The sequence below is a fragment of the Vicia villosa genome, unplaced genomic scaffold (assembly GCF_029867415.1).
Source record: "Vicia villosa cultivar HV-30 ecotype Madison, WI unplaced genomic scaffold, Vvil1.0 ctg.001344F_1_1, whole genome shotgun sequence".
Taxonomy (NCBI): Eukaryota; Viridiplantae; Streptophyta; class Magnoliopsida; order Fabales; family Fabaceae; genus Vicia; species Vicia villosa.
In genome coordinates, this window is record NW_026705585.1 from 397,462 (window position 1) to 418,760 (window position 21,299).

Genomic DNA, 21,299 nt, shown 5'->3' on the forward strand with positions numbered 1-21,299 from the left:
TTAAATTCCCTTAAAATTTCTAATTACCTCATCCAAACACATTCTTAGAGTGTGTTTGGATGAAGCATTTTAATGAGATAATGTAATGTTTTGAAGGAATTTAAAATGATTTGCACAAAATTTATTGTTTGGATACAAAAATGAAGAATTGTTAAAATGATGGAAATTTATGGAGTATTTTATGTAAGTTAAATTTAATCATTTTGAAATAACACCAAAAACTAAAGAATTTGAAATTCCTCTCATACTCCATAGAATGTATTTGTTACTATCATTTCTTCAAATTTTGTAAATTGGTCCTCATATATTCCAAAATTACAAAATTGGCCAAAAAAATTGCAAATTAATCCTTATTAATTTTTAAAATTTACAATTTGGTCCTTCAAATTTTTAAAATTGCAAATTGGTCTCAATTTTTAATTTGTTCCAAAAAATTTAAATTTTATAAAAAATAACCCGAAAAATCTAACAATGAATTATCTTAATACTATGTCCAAACAAAATAATTTTAAAAGTGAATGGATTTCAATTGAATCATTTGAATTGCTTTGAATTTTAAATTCCTTTAAAATTTTCAATTACCTCATCCAAACACACTCTTAAAATTTTTAAAATTACAAATAATTCTTCAATAATGTTCATATTTTACAAACTAGTCCCTTCAAATTTTCAAAAATTGTAAATTGCTCTCTATTTTCAATATTTTAAATTTGTCCCAAAAATTTTAAAAAATTATGAAAATGACCTCAAAATTTTAACAAGGAATTATTTTACTACATCATCCAAATAAAAATAAATAAAAAAGAAATGAATTTCAAAAGAATCATTTAAAATTTTGAATTTCTTAAAAAATATAAATTATCTCCTCCAAACATACTCTTAAATATTAGTATAATGTTAAAATTCAAGTATTTTCCCCTGACTATAACTAAAACATTGGGAATAAGAAAAACTCATATTTTCTTGATGGTTACATCCTAATAGTCCTAACAGAGAGTAATACTTGTTAATAAAACTTGAGTATTTGCATGGAAAAAAATAACTAATTTTACTTTTTTGTAGTTTCTTTTTTAATGTACAATGAGTAACTGAAACTAAACATTTGAGACGAGAAGAACCACAATGATTAATTGTTGAAATATTTTATAATTAAATTTTATTTAATTATATATTTTAATAATAATTATTATTATTATTATGTGAAATATATATTTATATTAATCATATTAGTTATTTATCAAATTAAATAGTTAAATAAAATTAAAAAGACTAATTAAATTTTTGAAAACTAATTAATTAGTTAATTAATCAATTAGTTAGATATGAACCGAAATACAAACGAATATTGAATGAATATCTGAATAGTGTCATATCCTAATTTTTTACTCTAAGAATCACCAATCATATTGCATTCATGCAACACATCAAGATCATAATCTTAGTGAGTCTCTTAGCTTTGGCCCTTTCTAGTCTTGCCTATGAGGGATCACCAAGCATCCATGTTTGTTTATCTTATAAATACATGTTTCTTACACTAACCAAAATACAAAAAAGATGTTTTGTTTCTCTTCATACTTTGTACTTGTAGGTGTTGAATCAATAGCATTCATCTCCTTTCCTAAATTAGAATTTTGAGGATCGACTCTCAATCAACTGGTCATTCATGGAAGCTCAATGGTTTAAATTCCAGAGGAACATTATCATCATCAAAGTATCATTTCTTAAGCATCTCTCAACTTCATTTGATCAAGTTCATATCAAGATCACGTGGTTTGGTTCATCAAGAAGTCCACAGGTTCATGTGTTTATTTACATGCTTTCTTCAACAAGTTTCATCAAGCCATGAGCCTCATTATCAAGTGTGCTTCAAGATAATATCATTTCAAGGTTATATACTTCCTCATGCCATATCAAAATCAAGATCACTCCAACCTTCATTGCTGCTGTAATTGATTGCGAAGACACCAGAATATAAAGAGATAGAGTTAGAGAGATGGCACCACAATTAATAGAAATTTGGTTGAATGTTAGCCTAATCCTCTTCCAAGAGACTTACTAAGAGTTTTAATAATGACTTGAGCTTTTACAAGTTATGTCCACGAATATTTATTAGAAGCGAATCAAGAAATTTTACATTACATACCCCCACAACCAAATAAGAGTTTTTTCATGGGTTAAGCTTGCAAACTGAGTAGAGATTTTACCGGCTAATATTAATAACAAAAGATAACTTTTACCATGATGAGTTCTAAAACAAAATCTTGAATATTCATTCACTCACTCAAGTTAATAATACCTTTGATTATCAATAGTGGTTATGAATTTGATTAAATAACAAGGAAACATGTTGTTTTTGAATGAAAAATATAGAGGGAGTTTAGAAGTATTTATGATTTAGTACAAATGATATGCCATGGTGTAGACATTAATGCAGTTGATTGTACTTGAACGTACAATAGTTGAGAGAACGACTGTTCACGTAGGAATTAAAAGAGACTATGTGTTTTTCTCTCTAGAATCAGTGCATGTCTTTTCCAATTATGGGATTGAGGTATTTATTCTTTTTCAATTATGGGATTGGGGTATTTATCAAAGACTTCTAGGGCCTGGCCTAGAAATCCAGAAAACAGTTCTTCTAATTCCATGATCAGAAATGTTAGAGTAGAAGAAGACTCATTCTCCCTCAAATCATGAGGGAGACGGTTTTCTCCTTTGGATTGATATTTCCAGATTGTTATTCTTGGACACCTCACATGTCACGTGTGATGAATGAAAAAGGTAATGGATCCTAGTTCGGACGAGGTAACTCAGACCCAATCGGGCGACGTGACTAAGGGTGTGCAAAATATCCGAATATAATGCCCAAACCCATAACTATATCAAAATCCATTTTAAATATCAGGATATAATGAAATGGTTATCAATTGGATTACTTTTAAATGGTTGGTTACCCAACTAGGGGTGTTCAAAACCAAATCACCCCAATAGAAAATCGCAAATCAAACCAAACTAAACTGGAAATCGAAAAAACTTCATTTGATTCGGATGTGTTTGGGTCTTTTAACAAAAGTGTGTGTTTCGATTCGATTTGCGGTTTGTATTTTGCAAACCAAACCAAATTAAACCGCATTATGTTACAATACAAATTTCACTTAACTCACATCAAACTCAAACCTAAACCTATTATGCCTTAGTCTTACGATTACGAACAATTTTCTCTTCCTCACACTTAGGATTTCAGTTTCAGCCTTTTCAAATCTCTTCTAGCAGTATATCGCATTCTTCTCCAAATACATATTGCCTCTTTTTCTCTAATATTTACTCTCTTGTATTCTTTCTTTTCCACTTTCTCATTTTTATGCTATTGTTCTTTCTTTTAATTTTGTTTTTATCGCACCTCTTCTTCTCTAATGTCTCCTCTCTTTTGTTCTTTCTTTTCCATCTTCAATAATCTCTCATCTCCTCTATTTTTGGTTTCATTATAATGTTTTTGATCTTTTTTAAATTATTGTTTTATGTTTATTATTCCACCTTTGTCTAATATTATTTGTACATATTAAATGGGAAGTTGTGGTCCAAATATGATGAATTTTATTGTTATTTGATAGTGTATGATTGACTAAATATTGTTTTATGAATTTTATAGTCTATCTTGAATAAAATATTTTTTTATTTTCATTTTCTGTTGAGTTTTAGATGCAAATATACCACCAGGTTTCCCATGCTTCATGGACAAAACAATTCTTTTGAAAACAAGCAGTATTTTTTCTGTATTTAATATTAAAACCAGAAAATAAAAACAAAACAGGTACTATTTGCTTGTGTTTCAAGAAATCTCGTCTTCAGCGGGCGGTGAACCAGGAGCAACCGGAACAAAACCTCTACCGCCAAATACAGGTCTCATAAACTTATCATCGAATTTCCTCCAAAAGTAGTGAACCGTAGTAGTAGGATAACGCATCAGCAAACTCAGAGTACTTCGTCTATGATTTGGCTGATTGTTGCTTTGGTTGACGGAACAATTGCTTTCGAGGAGTAGTAATCTCAGATCCTCTTGATTATCAGTGGAACCAGAAATGGGTGGTTTTGAATGCCTTAACTTCACAGCCTCAATCAAAGGCTTTGTTATGGAACCAAATACCTATTTGCATTATGTTTTTGTTGGCAATGAAAACTACCAAGTTAGTATTTATGTGATCCTAATGCAATTCATATTCTGTACATTAACACGAAAACCCACCACGGTACTGAATAAGACGAGGATTATAGTTGACGTGATCATTAATGCATAGTCTTCAGCAGATGCTATCTCAGATTTTGAAAACTGCATTTGAATTGAAAGCACGCAGATCAAATGTCTGAGTTGAACAGAAATTTCAGAAAAGATTGAAGTTAAAGCATATGCTTGCCTGATTATAAGACAACGCGATGGTCACGGCCCCTCTCATTAAGCCTGCCCACCATATTATAAACTGACATTTTGAACAGTTCAACAGAAAATTAGTGAGGTTAACTGAAAATGTTAGCACTTCAGGGAACTAGAAGAAAACATTGATGATCTATGAAGTACTGATACAGACACGGATACTGATACGTCGACATTGGTAATAATTAACAGAATAGATGTGATTGAATGAAATCACATGTATCGGTGTTGGACATCAGCAGGTATTGAACACTCTTTCAATTTGTAGTGTTGGTGTTAGTAAGAGAGTAACTACCTGTGATCGAAACTCAATTTTTGTGCTCTCTCTTGTTTTGAAGCAATTTGCAATGTTTGCAATAGGGAAAACAAATGCGGCTCTTCCAATCAAAACTAATGAAATCAAAGTTGAGCTGACAGCAACTGAAGTTCCTATGCTGCTCCAACATAATAATGTGGTAGAAAAATGATTGAAACTAAAACTAGAATAATTAACCATTGGTTTATGATTGTGTGAACTAGAGAAGTTTTTATATACCTGGCTTTGCTTTTTTTCCATTTGTCAATGTCTAGAGCATCCATGCCAACATATAGAAATATAAAGGTTTCCGCTATGAACGAGAGAGTTGCAAAGGAATGCCTGAAATTGCGAAAGTATTTTGTAAATTAAGATTTGATATAAAAATGTTTAAGATAATGTCCTTACTTGGTTGTTGTCCTTGAGTTTCCTGTAACATTGTGCCATGTGTAGTGTGACATAACAATGCCACAGAAGAAAATAGTCAAAATTCCGCTGAGATTCAAAAGCTGCAAAAGCCACACAAATGTATATAGCTTTAAATTACAAACTGAATTGTTGGATTTATGATACCGTTTGCCGGTATAATATCAACTAAAATATCTTTGTCGATAGTGATTTTGTACCTCGGCAATCATATATGACAGATATGCCATTAACATCATAAGTGCAACTTCACGATCTGTAGAGTGCCTGAAAATAAAAGGATCTATGTCAGGCGCGCAGCATTGAGACTTTGTTGAGCACTTGTTACACTGTAGAGTTTTAATCATACCTCCCAAAGTAAAGTGTTTTAATAATATAAGCACTTGCAAGGCCAACCTGAAAAGGTCGTCATATAGCAAGTCAGAATATAACTGTGACTCCAGTCCTATCGATTATAGATTTCAATTTGAACTTACAATTACGCCGAGAGCAGTACTAGTGCAAAAGAGGTAAAGGAAGGTCCCCAACAATTTCAAGGCAGTAATAGCATTGATACTGCTGAAGTTAAGTGATTGGACTGAATTGAAAAGAACAATAGATGTGGCGTCATTTACTACTCCTTCGCCGAATACAATGCTGTAAAGAAAAGGTGTTTCATCTTGACTAAGAACCTTCATCGCAATAAGGAAAAGAAAATCGTTAAATGATCAAAATGTAAATTTACGTTTGAGCTGAGGTTAGAATATTATATGTACCTGTAATGTACAAACAGAATCAGTTGCTGACAGTATGGCCCCAATGGCTTCACATGTAAGGTTCATAAGCAATCAGAATAAGGAAGACGATGGTTAGATCGAAAGAGATAGATAGACAGAAATTGCTTTAAAATGAAGACTGTGGTACCTAGGTGATCTTTTATGCTGAGGTCAGTTATGCCAATCCCGTTAAAGAGTAGAAAGGCACCTAGAGAAGTTGCAGTGAAAGCATCTTTTTCAGCATGAGGTTCGGAAAACAATTAGAAACTTGAGAGATTTGATAAACAGTGATCTTACCGAGAGATATGAGACAGAAAGAAATAACTGTCCCAAGGACACCAAACAGAAGAATAGTCGTGAAATTCTTGAAGAACTGTTTCTTCTTGACTTGGAAACTGAAATGGTATTAAAAACCATACAAAAAGAAATAAGATATGAAAAAAATTAAGAGATAGAGAGGGATGATAATAATCAAAGGTACCCGGCATTGAAAATGATTGGTGGAAGCAAGTAAAGAAAGAACAAGTCTTCATTGAATATTAGAATCTTGGTACTACGAAACTTGGTCACCAACAACACCACCACTCCAGAACACAAACCCTGCACTCAATTAACCAATTCAAGAAAATTTTGAAATAGAAAGTTACATAATTGTAAGTGAAGAAAAGGTAAAGAATGAGATGAGTTTGTACAAGAAGGAGGGCTGTGATGGATTCATTGGCCCATCGATTCTCTTCGAGAAGGTGGCCTATGACGATGCAAGCACAGAGGAGTGCAAAGAATACGCAAAGTGCAACAATAGTGCTTGTGTTTAGATATAAAGTTGAAGAATCAAGCGGTGAGGATAACATATCTATCTCAAGCATTCTTTCACTCGCTCAAATTGAAAATGAGTAACTTTTCATTTCTCGGTAGAGTTATGTTGAATCAGTTGATGTTTACTATGATTAATTGGGGAAATGATGAGCAAACATACTGTTTTTGGATGATTATTACAAAATGGAGTTAGTTTTTAATAACATTGGTTTGCTAGGTTCTATATATACCAGCAAAATAACTGTCAGAATTTAAGAATTTTAATTTCAATAAATGAATGATATGTAATGAGTGTACTTCGGTTGTTGAGTGTGAAACGAACTAACTACCAGTCTTATATTTTTGTTTTTTGTGGGTTGAAATAGAAAGTGTTTCAATCTTAGGAGTCATCTAACATTCTGATTTCTGACCAGTGAGGTATAAACCAATTTGGTATAACTTGATGGCATTGATATTGACTGCTATGTAAGTTGTTTTATTTTGCACCAAGTTGCAACACAGAAGTGATCAATACCATAAATCTGTAATTTGGTGCAAGATATTTAGTTCTGCCTCATGTTCATCGTTATCGTAAGATTGGAAAGATTAAGCAGTTTTACACTGCAAATTATATGTAATTTTATTTTGAAGCTGTCAATATGGTTTAAAAGTAACTAAACATTCCATATTAAAAAAGTGACTAAGCCTGTGTTCATTGATAAATAGGAGTATTATGTTTTAGTCGGGTGAGATGATCCTGCTGATACCAATACGCGAGAATCATATCTCAGTAATTAGTAACAGAATTTTTACAGTGTATCCATAATGAATAATACCCATCAAATGTTACTTAATTGGTCATGCATTACAAGTAAAGAACAGCTTAAAAATTAGAAAGAAACATCAGCATGGAAGCAAGAAACAGTAATGTTACACAAGTAAATTAGAACAAGAAGCAACACATCTTGCCATACAATAGAATTTTTAAGCAGGTGAACACATCTCTAACAGTCTTTGCAGTGAGAAACATTTTGAATATAATAGAATTTTTTGGAATACATACACAGTACAAAAATAAATAGTCTCATTACAAGGAAATTGGTGATCTTCTATACTCCATCAAGTTTATATATAAATCTCGGCTTAAAGTAGCGAACAATGTTGCATGATACAAAAATGTTGGCATACCGGTTACAAAATTTCAAGACATGGCTACAAAATTGTCAGTGATATAACAGCAGAACGAAGTTTTACACCATCAGTGTCCCACTTGTATTGTGGTGCAGTTGCACCAGCAATTATAACCTATAGAATAAAATGACACGATAATTATCTTTCTGTATTTTATGTTCTTGAAAATATAGAAATGATATATGCATGTACCACTGGTTTGGATCCCCTTATGTGGAGATTTCACATGAGGGGTCAAGTGGGGGACCCACCATCAAAATCCACGTGGGACGGATTGAATGAGTTTTAATGGTGAGATCCTGCACTTGACGCCGTCATGCGAAACATTCACACGAGGAGGGGATTCAAATCCTGTATCACCATAGAAATGTGAGAATTTGCTGTATTGGTAACTGGTTCAATTGGCAAAAGTTGGTGACCTAAACTATAATCCAGGCATTGCATGCCCAACTTGATATGATATGTGTTAGTAAAATGCGTAGTAACAAACCTTTCCACCTCTTGCGCCTGCCATCAGTGCCAAGTGAAGCTCATCTTTACCAAATTCATAGAAATAGTAAGTCCTGAAATTAGAAAAGTAGAAACTGTTTTGGAATTTGGTGCAACAGAGAAACTCAAAATGGCAAGTCCAGATGACATAAAAATTGCTTAAAAGATTAAGAAACAGTGTCCTAGAATGCTGTTTATTTATAGGCAGGACCTTCTTGACTTGAATAGTTTGTTTCTTTTTCTTAAAAAAAATAAAATAGTAATGAAAAAGATTGAAAATGAGCTTACCTAAAACCACCTTCTTCCTTAATTTTTATTGATCTTGCAGAATAAACTGCTGACCCTCCTGCATGTACATTGTGGGCGAAATAAGACACCGAAACGAAGAGCTAGGAGTAAAGAGAAAGAGCAATGAAGTATTCATATCATTTAAAACAAAACGATACCATAAAGATAAACTTAGAACAAAAGTAACATTGAGAATCTACAAAATCGTGCAGAAGTCAAAGCAAAATTGCACCTGGGATAAATAATTTTGCTGCTTCCTTCAATGAGCCTAAACCAGATATATCCTGAGCCTACTACAATGAAGAATATGTAAGTTCCTTCCTTGAGCTTATATCAAGAATCAAAAATAGGACAACTAGATCTAAAACACAATGGTGCTGATATACACACACATATTCTCAGAGAATACCAATATGTGAGATTCTGAAACCTAAAATTATGCAAATCATGACTTGTCATATGCCGAATATAGGGTGAATATATTAGTGAGTAAAACAAAATATCCTTGACTGTCAGATTACCTCTAAAAAAGTGATTTTAAGTTGACTGGCCGGCCGTGTAATAACATTCAGAACCGCTGATCTGATACAATCATGGACGACATGCTTATATTTCCTTCTAAACATATGCATAATTGCATAATAAGAAAGTAGAGAGTTAGGAGTTTGATAATAAAATTTACCCATCTGAAGAAACAAAACGTGCTACAACTTCTTTCTCCTTTGCCCTATCCCCATAAAGAGACATTCCAGCGCTAAAATCCTACAAACAAATGGAAAATAAACTCAGCAAACTGAAAATCTCATAATGCTTTAATAATGCTTTATTATGATTATTTTCAAGAATCAAGTTCTGAAAAATGAATTATGAAGGTTCATTAGACAAATCAATCAGTAATATCTGGCCGAAGGCCCCATACAGATAAGACCTAGATATTAAGCCCAATAATGCAAAGCCCAAATAAAATCACCAGTCGTATATAACAGACACATGTGAGACTTAAGGTACGCTTTTCCGATCTCATAATTTCACTTCACTCATCTTAGCCTCTGTAACTAACTTTTGGGCGTAGAAGTGCTAACTTTGCAGGTCCACCCCGCGCCGCCATATCGTAGATCAGCATCACCGGATCAAAAGTCCATCATCACCAATCAATCTCAATTCTGGTTCCAATACGGAACAATTTTCATACTCATCTTTCAGTGCTAGTTTTCTATCACTAGTTTATAAAGTTAGTTTACAGCTAATAGTGGCTGATAATAGTTTTCTGTTAATTGAAAATTTAGTACTACACATCATCAAAATTAAGCCTTTATTACTTGTAATCATCACAATTAAATCCAATCCAATGAGATTTTTTTTCCTTCTCCCTCAATTTGTCATTAGTCTGCAATTGCATGACCCTATATTATCAATCCAAACATACCCCAATGCAAACTGTCATTCATTACTAGTTCTTCCTATTCAAAAGCTATAAACTGAATAAAAAATATCAAAATTGATAAGTAAGCACAGTTTCAGAATGAAAGTACCTCTGGTTCCATGACATCTTGAAACTCTGGTGGGACTCGAATAGCGAAGCCATCGCCATAGAAACGGAACCAAGAACTGGTATTTTCAATGCTAGAGAGAATGGAATTGGATGAAGAAGAGGGTTGAGGGGAAGATAGAGCGGGTGGGAGTTGAGGAGTTAGAGAAATGCCAATGCAGAGTAAAGAAGTTTGGAGGATAAGGTTGCGTTTGGAAGTGGGGTTGTTGTTGCTACAAATTGTGGGTTTTGAGGTGAAAGAGATGAAGGATTTGGTGTTGGCAATGCCAAGTTTGGGAAGTGTAGATAAAAGAATGGCCATTAAAGAAAAAGCATGCAGACACTTATCATGATTGTTTGTTGGTTATTAAAAGAAGGGATGTGATTTCAAGTAGAATAAAGTACTACTATGTGAGGTATTTGGAGTTTCAAAACAAGTAAATATTACAAGTATAGTGGGAATGATAGAAAATTACTCAACTTTCTCAATCCTAGGCTAAAATGCGATTTTTAGTAATTTATTTTGTGTTAACATTGAGGGTGTTTTGAGATATTTTCATTATGCCTAAAAGAAAGTAATTTAAAAGATAGTAAGACAAGTCAGAGACACTCTGATTTCGGGCGAGTGCAAAGGTAGCATTATGTGTCGCACGTTGGGTTTATAGTCGCAGCAGTCGTCTTTATTGGGTTTGGGTTAGACCATACCTCCCTCACTTATAAAATGCGGGGAATGAAATGTCTTTATGCACGTATGATATGAAAAGCTTAGTCAAAGGAGGAACTATGATCTCTAAAATAATAGGCGGAATAACGGTTTTCACATCTCATGCTCCTGAGAGTGGAGTAGCAAAACCACTCCCTGGGTCCAAAGATCTAGCCCCAAAGAGATCTTTATAAATACCCCATCCCTGGAGTTTTCACATCTTATTATTCAACAAAACTCACAAATATAGAGCTTACCACCATACTGCTTGAGTTAGCTCTAAACACCATCAACAACCCTAAATATCAAATGAAGTCCTCTAGTTACAAGACTACCCTTATTGTACGTTTTTAGCAAGTACGCGGAGTTAAATATGTTTGTTACTCTAAACATATCAACTTTGTTTTTCGTCTGAAAAAACAAATTTTTAATATTGATTCTTCTAAACTTTTTCATCCATATGGTCTCTTCACTTATCTTTCATTAACAAAAGTTGTCGTGGATTGACAATTGTCATTTTTTGTTGTGTTGGACACTGATTGGGATGTTATGAGGATGCCAACATGTTTTGTCTCATTCTCAAGCTTGGATTATGATTTTTTTATATAGCAATAAAATTAGGGTATGGCAATAAAATTGGAGAAAACTCAACTCGATAAACTTAAAAACCCCATCCCCCAATTTCTCTCCCAAAACCTTATTTTATTTCACCCTCTCAAAGCGATGCATCATCATTAACACACATTTTATGTACTAGTTAAAACCCTTGAAGCATTAAACGCAAGAACCCTGATTTCGCCCACAATGATTCATTAAACATAAGTGGCGGTCCCTTAAGTTGAAAATGGCACTGTCTTAAGTTGATGAGGACATTGAAAGTTGTGTTTGGTGGTCCCATTAAAGCCTTACCAAGCTGAAATATACTCTCTTTGTAGTAAAGGTTGGTCTCTCATGTGCTGAACTTTTTTATGCTATTAATTCATTTCATACTTATAATGTATTGTATTGTATGTTATTGTATGTATTGTGTATTTCAAGGTTTTTCTTGCAATTTCGTTTGTGTATTTATCCTATTTGACTTTATATTAGTAAGTATCATGTTTTTCATGAAATTTCACCTTGCGTTGTTATGTACTTTGTATTGCATTGCATTTAATATGATATTTACATTGTAATGTTTAATTTGCTTATGGGACATGGTCTATTTAAGGTTGTATTCCACAATAATGGATATTATGTGAAATATCTGAAGTTATAGTACAAAGACAGTAAGGTGTATGTATACAATGGTCAAGATTCCAATTTTTGGTCATGTTTTGAGGCTTGTGACCTAATTAAGGATATGGATTCCAAGTTTGAAGATGATGTAAAACCATGGTGAAAACATAAGTCGATTTTGTATGAAGACCTAAAATCATTCAAGAATGATGGTGTTGCATGTGAAATTCCAAAGTATATTGAAGACAACAAGTGTGATATATAAATATATGTTAAACTGAAATACTCTGTAGGAAAATCAATTCTTATTATCAGGTTAGAGAGAATAATAAGGAAAATGGTAGTAATGTTGATTATTGGAGTGAAGGTACAAGAGAGGAATTAAGTGATGAATCATTCATAGGTATACATTTTGATTATAATGAAGACTTGAGTTGCGAAAGTGTTAAAGCTTGTTTGGTCCTGCGTTTAGGGTTTTATGCTAGTCTTAATCAATTTAATGTAAAAGGAACAAAATTGAGTCTTGAGGTATTAAGGCAATGCGCGCGCACACACATACACACACAAAATGCTTTCATAACCTTTTTTCTCTTTTGATAAAATCTCTAAAAATCATTCCAAGCACACATTTAATTTGTTAGAATCCTGGTTAATCAATTAGGATGGTTAATCTATTACGGGCTTCCTCTAAACGACTAAACATATTTTAACTCCTCTTAATCAATTAAATAAGTTGTTAATCGATTAGGTGAAGTTAAAACTCAAACTTTTCTAATTTTGGCTCGTTAATCGATTATCACCTAGGGTTAATCAATTAAATCATTAAAACGACATGTGGATCGCTTTATTTTTTATCCATATTTTTTCTATATGAAGGAGGTTTCTCCTCACTTTATTACATACCAAATTGCTAAATAGAATTATTTATACTATTCTTTCTACTCTCTTTTTCTTCTAATTATTTTCACGAGAGTTGTCTTAGTGGTGAAAAAAGTGAGAAGTGTTTTTTAAGAGTTATGTTGTATTGGTATTGTGCTAAATTTGTTATAATCAAGAGTTTGATTCCCTTGATCTAAATTTGTAAACAATTTGAAGATTGTAAGCTAAACTTAGAAAAAAAATCTTAGGTGAAGGTTCTTGATCTAAGCTAGTGTAAAAGCTTTATTTATTGTTAGAAGGTTTGTGGGTTTATCTTGTGCAAAAGTTCAAGTTGTAGTTGAAGGTTGTTTAAGTTGATCTTGTAAAAGCTCAAAGTTGATTTTAATGGAACTTTCGAGAGGAAACTCTTAGGAGAAGGAGTATGCCAAGTAATTAGGTCGAACATGTATAAGTATATGGTGCAGACTCTACATTCTTTATCTCCTTAATTATCAATTGTTTAGGTTGATGAATAAAGTTAGACCAAATAAGAATAAAAAAAATTCAATTCAATTTCAAAGCAAAAACTATTATCACTACCGCTTTTGGCATTGATGAGTTTTTGCATGTTTCTCACTGCAAGTTATCAGTGTAAACACAATTGAGGTTAAAAGATCTAGAATGAACACATCGACCCATAAGTACAAACTTTTTGGAATGAAATTTGATGAAAACATTCATGATATGGAAAAAAATTACTCAAATTGTGAATGATATGAAAATTTTGGTTAAAGTCTTTTAAAACGATATATGGTTATAAAAGTTCTTAGATTCTTAAACTACAATTGACTACATAAAGTCACTATGATTTTTGAATTTAGGGACTTGTATCTTATGTATTTAAATACTTTATTTGGGGCTTTTCAGGTGTTTTGGTTCGGAGGCAGTTTGTGGGCGACAGTCAACAGTTTTCGGCATTTTCGAGTTCGATAGGTAGTTTGGCGAATTTTGAGTAATTTTGAAGTCAGTGACCTTTTTTAAAAGTTTAAAATAAAATTATTATTTTAGAATTATTTTTATTATTGTTCAAGTTAGACGCCAGCCCCTAAGAATTTAGTAGAGTTATCACTCGTGAAAGGTTGTCAGTAGAGCAATTTTTAGCACTTTAGAGTACTTTTGGGTATACTAAAGTTATTTTAGAGTTATAAGGATTGTTGTAAAGCTGTTTAGAGTTCTCTTGAGAACTATGTGGAATTAAATATATAAATTATTATAACCTTTGATGAGTTGAGAGTATAAATAAATTAATAATTACTCTATTGTGATGTTTTGAGTATGTTGGTTGAGCTAATTTCGAGTTGCTGAGTAGTCACATGATTTTACTCTGAATTGTTTTTGAGAAATAATATAATTATTGAAATTTAATTATATGAATATTTTGAGTTGAGTAATTCAGACGAATTACAGTGAGGCCTTATATTGGCGAAACTATGGTTCAGTAAGGAACCTGTTTGAGTATAAGTTCTTGAGAATAATTCTATTGTTGTTTTGAGTTTTGTGATGTCTATTTCCATGATCATGCATATATGTATATTGGAGTTAGATAGGACTTCGGTCTAGTGAGGCCAGGTTCAGAGAGGAACCATAATGGTCTCATGTCCAGAGAGACACATTTCATAGAGGAACTAGAGACAAGGATGAACCAGTAACACACATCTGATGCCCAAAATCTGGTACCACGTGCATATTGGAGGAGGAGTTTGGTGCATTTCGCATTGCATTATTATTATTATTGTTGTTGTTGTGTGAGAATGAACTTAGCGTTATTATAACTGTCTTGTTGTTTACTTTCACCACTAACATTTGTAAGGATTATTCTCACCCCTTATTTGCTTATTGTGTTGAGTTTGCGCCTATGTTTGCAAATACTGAGATAGAGAATGAGGAGCTTTGGATGATTTTGTGTGGAAGATGGCAATGTGCCTTCTTTGTTTATCATTTTCTACTTTACGTTTAGTACCCTTTGTGTCGCTATGTTACTATAACACATGGGATGAGGCGTTATTTCTTTTATTTGAAAAATGTTGAGTTGTTTTGAGAATTTTTTTTATTTGAGTAATTTTGTTTTATGAGACCATGAGAAAGTGTTGTTAAATTTTTTATAATTCCACTACGATATATTTAATTTGAAGACACGTGTTTTATTTTGAGAATGTTTGACACCCTTTGGTGTAAAGTACTATGATTTTATTGTATAATTTGTGCGTCGAGTTTAGGGTGCTACAAGTAATGGATAAAGAAAACTTACTTGCAGAAAGTGTCGAGATGGTTGAAGAAGAAGAATAATTCCTTAATGAAGAGTAAGAACACTTCTAGCACGAAAAGGTTGTTGGAATTGACCCAAAACCTATGGAGAATTCCTAATCAATCTTGATGAACAAGATTCAATCAACCGATCAGAATCTCTCTTGCTCTTCACTCTTCATTTGAGTGAATCAACCAACCTGGTTGCAAGATAATTATCGCTACACTAAGACAATGAAAAGAGAAAAGAATTGGGAAAAAAGGATTAGGTTTTAACAAAAGGAAGAAGAAGAGTTTGTGAATTCTGGAGAGTAAACTCTCTGCTCTTTATTATGCAAACTGCAAATATTATTCACTTATACAATAATAGGGGTTACTCCCTATTTGAAGATTTTGGGTTTGCTTGATCCCTAAGCAAATCCCAAAATACCCCATTATGTTAACTACAAAAAATAGGCCTAAGTCGAAAGCCAGTCGAGGCAACTCCTTCGATATTTTGACAACTACAAATTGATACACACACTAGGCTATTCGACACAACCTTGTTTCTATAGAGCAAACATGCTTTGACACAAGGAATTACAATCTCAACAAAGGTAAGGATGAGACAAAGAAAAATAAGGAATACAATATGATGTGCATTTATATGCGTAGAGAAAGAATAATGAGTCGAGAATCAACCAATTAGCAAAAAAATGTCAGTAATAGCATCGTTAGGATAATAATGACGATGAAGATTCCCATGAGAATAATCACATTAGATCTAGTAATAATTCATCTCGCTAAAAGCTACAAATTAACACATGACTGACGACTAAGGTAAACAGATTTCAAGAAATCCCATCATTTTCTATCGAATAGGGGCAAAAATATCAATTGGCCAAATGACAAGACATGTTAAATATGGATAAAATATTCATAATATCGTCGTCCATTTGGCACCCTCTTTTTGAATGATTTTATAACCACGTTTCACCTCCGTCAGACCAGGCTTGACTGAAGCAAGGATAACACCAGTCCATTAAGAAATAGGTCTACGTCAAATGATGTAATAATAACGATTAATCGGAAAACCCCAAAAACTCTCACATATATATGAGGTCTCATATTCAAATCTAAGACGTGGCATCTGATATACTCTCTCTAGTTCTATTTATGAGAGAAAGTTGATTTTTAGATTCATTAGATAATCAATATATCTGATTAATCATACGGTCCAAATATATAATTATTTAATGAATCTAAAGGTAATTTTTATCTTATAAATAGTACCATTGATAATAAATAATATTGATATTTTGTAAGTTGAAATTATGGATGCAAGTAAAAATATATTTATTTCTTTGATTTTATGAATAAAGAGGGAAAATTGAAAATGACCCACATGGCTACTAGACGTTATCCACTTCCAAACACATCCAACAAACATAGGCCACTCAAAATCCAAACCAGATCAAAGTACATCACGAGAATGATGTGTAACAACATAGGAAGAACAACTCCACCTTTCCTCATCCCAAAACCCTCTTCATCTTCCTCATGGGAACCCTTATTCCCCCAAACTCCCTCTCTCCACTTCTCAACATCAAACCTTCACCTTCTCTTCAACCCAAACCAAACTCCCTCTTTTCCTGCAAACCCATTGTCTCATCTCTCAAAAAGAATCAAACTTTATCCATAAAACCACCATCCCTTCCTTCATCCACATCTTGGTTCACTCATGCTCAACAGGGTCTTGCAGCTTTGGCTATCACCTTAGCACTTAACTTCAGCCCAGTTCTGCATAGTGGCAATGCATTGGCGTCTGAATTTGATGTGATCAATGAGAGGCCAGCCAAAGATTCCTATGTGGTGGATGATGCTGGAGTTCTTAGTAGGGTGACCAAGTCTGATTTGAAACGGTTGTTGTCTGATTTGGAATCAAGGAAGAATTTTCACATCAATTTTATCACACTCAGAAAACTCACGGTTTGTTACATAACCATGTGTCATTTTACTGAATTCAGTAGAATAAATAATGAAGAAGAAAAAACTTAGTGTTAGTTCTATGTGTGCTGTTTATGCTGTTCATCAATAATAACATGCTAAGTAGATTACATTTTTTTAGTTAAATTTCAATTTAAAGCAACCAATCATTAGTTGGTCAGTCTAGTGGGGTTTGGCGCTGAACTTGGTAGGGAGGATCACGGTTCGATTCCCGAACCCCGCAACTGCGATCGGAGGGGCTTAAACCACTTGATATTGTGTTTTTCATATAAGTGTTAATGTATAAGCTATTTGGTTGCAGAGTAAAGCTGATGCTTTTGAGTTTGCTGACCAAATTTTGGAGCGATGGTATCCTTCTGTGGAAGAGGGAAACGATAAAGGTGTTGTGGTTCTTGTAACAAGTCAGAAGGAAGGAGCAGTTACCGGTGGACCTGCTTTTGTTCAAGCTGTCGGAGAAAAAATCCTCGATGCTACCGTTTCAGAGAACCTTCCAGGTACTTCCTTTAGGCTAGTGGATTGGATTTGGTATCAGAGTCTGATTTAAGGTTCGTAGGGCTACCAAAAACTATAATGATGAATATGTTTGCTTTTTTCGGAAATCAACCAATAATAATCCTTTCTTTTAGCTATCACAGAAAGCACACGGTTCCGATTAGTTTAGCCTATATGTTTTTTGAAGTTTCGATCAATAAGTAGAAGTTGTGATCATTTCTTAGGGGCACAATACTATCCATATGTCTGGTTTTTGTATGCAGTATTGGCTACGGATGAGAAGTACAATGAAGCAGTTTATAGCACAGCTAAACGGCTAGTTGCTGCCATTGATGGGCTTCCAGATCCTGGCGGGCCCTTAGTTAAAGATGACAAACGCGAGTCTAACTTCAAATCAAAGCAAGAGACAGATGAGAAACGCGGACAATTTTCTCTTGTGGTTGGAGGTTTGTTGGTCATTGCATTTGTTGTTCCTATGGTACAATACTATGCTTATATAGCCAAAAAATAAGAGAATAATGGTCACACGACTAGTTCTGTCTTCCAAATCATCAATCTTTGGATTCAGATGTATAATGTGCAGCTGTAAGCATGTAACCCAGCTCATGTTACGATTGAGCTCGAGATAAATGATAAATGAGATCAGATTTTTTTTTTTGACTTGTAAATGTAATTCGAAAATATGTTTGTTGGACTATTTTTATATGCCAGTTATTATGTACTTGATGCAAACATTTATCAGTTGTTAGAAGGGTTCATGTTATCATGCTGTTAGAAGGGTTCATGTTATCATGCTGTTAGAAGGGTTCATAATGCAATCAAGCACGAGACTTTGCATAATGTCAATTGATTTATTCATAAATAAGATTTGTTAATAAGAGCTTGAATTTCATTCAAATTTACAACCAGCTGTGGGTGAATTTGAGCTAAAGAATGAATAACAACTTCTACGATAAATGAGTATTGGAGTATTTTCCAGTGAGGATTTGTGATGCAACATATTGATTTGCAGACTCGGTGTAATGAGTCCCATCCCAGCTTACATACACAGTACTATCATTGCAACCTTTTGCTGCAATTGTGGTTCCGTTAAAGATCTTTGTTAGTCCACAAGAAACACGGCTGTCGCAGTTCAATGGCGGGCCACCGTATCCACAGCAAGCCATAATAGGTTGTTCAAACCCTGTAATCAAGTAGTCCCACAAATTTAACACTAACATGTTAGAAAGGAAAATGACTTATAATCTGAATTTCGATAAAACAATAATGAAAATCTGCTAGTTAGACTTACCATGCTTTGAGGCATTTGCAATGAGGTCATACTTAATGCTAAAGATATCAACATATGTAACATTTACATCTAGATACTGGCCCTGCAATTTATTAACAAAATCTTGCAGATGTAGATTAAAGGCTTTAGCAGCTTGGTTGTGTGCTCGAAGACATCCTTGTTCATCGAGCTTTGACGCATTGTTGCCAAATGCAGCAACATTCTGAGCCAAGCATCCTAGTGGACCTGTGTTATGTATCCAAAAATTCCTAGCTCCGCTGTCATACAGTCTCTATCGCAAATAAAAGAGTGAATGTTAATTTCAGAAAAAAAAATTTACTCTGGAATTCAAGAATGTAACAAAGTCATTGTTATTTTGTCAAACACAGTGTCACCAACCTGTATTCCATTTTCGAATTCCAGTAGAATTGTTGGAATTAAGGAAAGTATTTGGTCCAAGTCTTTTGAATAAAATGCACCGCCGATATCGTTTTGGCCTATGTCAAACATATATAACCCCTTCTGGAAATAATCTTCAGCTGGGACATAGCTATGAAATTTCTTCCCTGAAAAGTTGTTGTGATAAATTTCTTTAGGCATGAATGAATCTGATAACCTGCAAACTTGGTTTTGGTTTGAGACTGAAGTAATGTAAAGATATTTGAGTTAACTTTCCATATACCTGCAAGAAATTCAAGAACCCGAACTTTGAATAGCTGAAACTGATTCACCTGAGAGCCAAAGCCGAATGGACTGATCGACGCTGCATTTGCTGGAAGTATAGTTGAACCTCCTGCTGCAAAGTTGCATCCTTGATGGAAATTCGGTAAGCCCACTGAATCCAGATAGGCATGTAAGAATGGCAAGTGCATTGCATCCACTGCAACGATAAACCTAAATCACATCGAATGGAACTATCCAGAACATATAATAATTACAATACAATATGAAACTTTCATGAAAGGATTAGAAGTTTACTCAAGAAGTCAACTATGAGACGGCCATCGCAGAATCTCCCGGTTGGAGTTTTGAAGTAATTTCTTCCGTTTGGTGGGAAGAGTTGAAAGCCCTTAGCTGCAGTAAGTTCACCTGTGTCTGAGTTTGAATCACCAAAGTTGAAAACTGCTGGGTAACTGAAATCAACAGATTCTGCAAAAATCAAACAGATGCAAAATAACACAACTTTTAATGCAACAACATACGTAGAACTCATGTCACTCAACTTTCACTTGCTATGTGCAATGCAACCAAATAAAAGAGTGGTGCTTTTTATGCTTGCTTATAGTACACCATGCTGGTGTGGTTGCTTCAAGTTGCTAATTTGAAGTGTATACATTAAAAAAAGAAAGGTTGGTTTTGTCGTTTAAGAATAAAAACAAGATTTATCTTGCACTTGGATGCACGATTTGCAAATCCACGAGATTGTGTTGCTTGCTTCACCTCCATTGTCTGTCTCCCCCGTGAACATTTTTAATTCGGCAATTATAAGATTCCTTCTAATTTTGTCTTCTATTTTATTATTTTTGTCAAACATATATTTATTTTTAGTTTTTAGGTTTAAATAAGTATTAATTTATAACACATGAGCCTAAATACTTAGATAATAGTATATAATATGATTATTTGACACATACTTTTATAAGTCTCTTCCGACACATCCATGTTAGCAAGATCCCTTAACTCCCCCTTCATTTGACCATAAATGATATTATTATTGTTTTTTTAATGAATTTACTAAAAGAATCCATGAGCAAGAGATGTGATATTTGAATCACTAGTTATATTATGCTAATCTCTCCCACCTACTCTTTAAGATAGTCAGACACGAAATCTTTAATATAATAAAACGTGTGGTTTCATTAAAAATCTTCACCATATGAAAAGCATAAAATAACTCGTCCTCACAATCAGTAAAGATGTAATACTCGCCTATAAAAATCAACAACAAAATAGCTAAAGAGTGGTAAAGTAAAACAAATAAACGACATATGGTTTTAGAGGACATTTCTTCTGGACCTTCAATCTTGGAATTCCTCACTGGTTGGAGGGGTAGCCTCCTTGTCCTTGTAGGTTCCTCCTGGAGGCTTTACTCTTGAGTCCACTTTCTTGACTTTCGCACCTAGAGTGCACACCTTTTTAGCTTGAGGCTTTCTACGTAACATTTTATAGAGATCTCTTGATCTCCTTGTAACTCTAACTCGCCCATTAGAGAGTGGGTACTTCAAGCATAAATATAGAGTGTGATAGTGAGAAAAAAACACAACAAGAGAGGGGT

At 33.6% G+C, this 21,299-nt stretch overlaps 4 protein-coding genes across 4 annotated transcripts; 1 reads left to right on the top strand and 3 right to left on the bottom strand.

Moving 5' to 3' along the window:
- Positions 1-3,652: 3,652 nt before the first annotated feature.
- Positions 3,653-6,966, bottom strand: LOC131634738 (sodium/hydrogen exchanger 1-like). Its single transcript, XM_058905363.1, has 14 exons — positions 6,595-6,966; positions 6,384-6,502; positions 6,200-6,297; positions 6,051-6,110; positions 5,903-5,949; positions 5,624-5,818; positions 5,497-5,543; positions 5,348-5,414; positions 5,130-5,230; positions 4,962-5,063; positions 4,722-4,860; positions 4,410-4,472; positions 4,241-4,324; positions 3,653-4,141 (listed from the first exon to the last, which is right to left on the bottom strand). The coding sequence occupies exons 1-14, from the start codon at positions 6,766-6,768 to the stop codon at positions 3,827-3,829; spliced, it is 1,611 nt and encodes a 536-aa protein (XP_058761346.1). The 5' UTR covers positions 6,769-6,966; the 3' UTR covers positions 3,653-3,826.
- Positions 6,967-7,646: 680 nt separating this feature from the next.
- Positions 7,647-10,595, bottom strand: LOC131634739 (uncharacterized). Its single transcript, XM_058905364.1, has 7 exons — positions 10,198-10,595; positions 9,348-9,427; positions 9,187-9,247; positions 8,898-8,955; positions 8,666-8,723; positions 8,379-8,451; positions 7,647-8,002 (listed from the first exon to the last, which is right to left on the bottom strand). The coding sequence occupies exons 1-7, from the start codon at positions 10,513-10,515 to the stop codon at positions 7,910-7,912; spliced, it is 741 nt and encodes a 246-aa protein (XP_058761347.1). The 5' UTR covers positions 10,516-10,595; the 3' UTR covers positions 7,647-7,909.
- Positions 10,596-16,735: 6,140 nt separating this feature from the next.
- On the top strand, positions 16,736-18,495 carry LOC131634751 (UPF0603 protein At1g54780, chloroplastic). The gene is made up of 3 exons (XM_058905377.1): positions 16,736-17,244; positions 17,564-17,756; positions 18,018-18,495. The coding sequence occupies exons 1-3, from the start codon at positions 16,816-16,818 to the stop codon at positions 18,263-18,265; spliced, it is 870 nt and encodes a 289-aa protein (XP_058761360.1). The 5' UTR covers positions 16,736-16,815; the 3' UTR covers positions 18,266-18,495.
- A 170-nt stretch (positions 18,496-18,665) lies between these two features.
- Positions 18,666-20,465, bottom strand: LOC131634750 (GDSL esterase/lipase At1g54790-like). The gene is made up of 5 exons (XM_058905376.1): positions 20,003-20,465; positions 19,707-19,904; positions 19,424-19,590; positions 19,046-19,316; positions 18,666-18,937 (listed from the first exon to the last, which is right to left on the bottom strand). The coding sequence occupies exons 1-5, from the start codon at positions 20,235-20,237 to the stop codon at positions 18,702-18,704; spliced, it is 1,107 nt and encodes a 368-aa protein (XP_058761359.1). The 5' UTR covers positions 20,238-20,465; the 3' UTR covers positions 18,666-18,701.
- Positions 20,466-21,299: the final 834 nt, after the last annotated feature.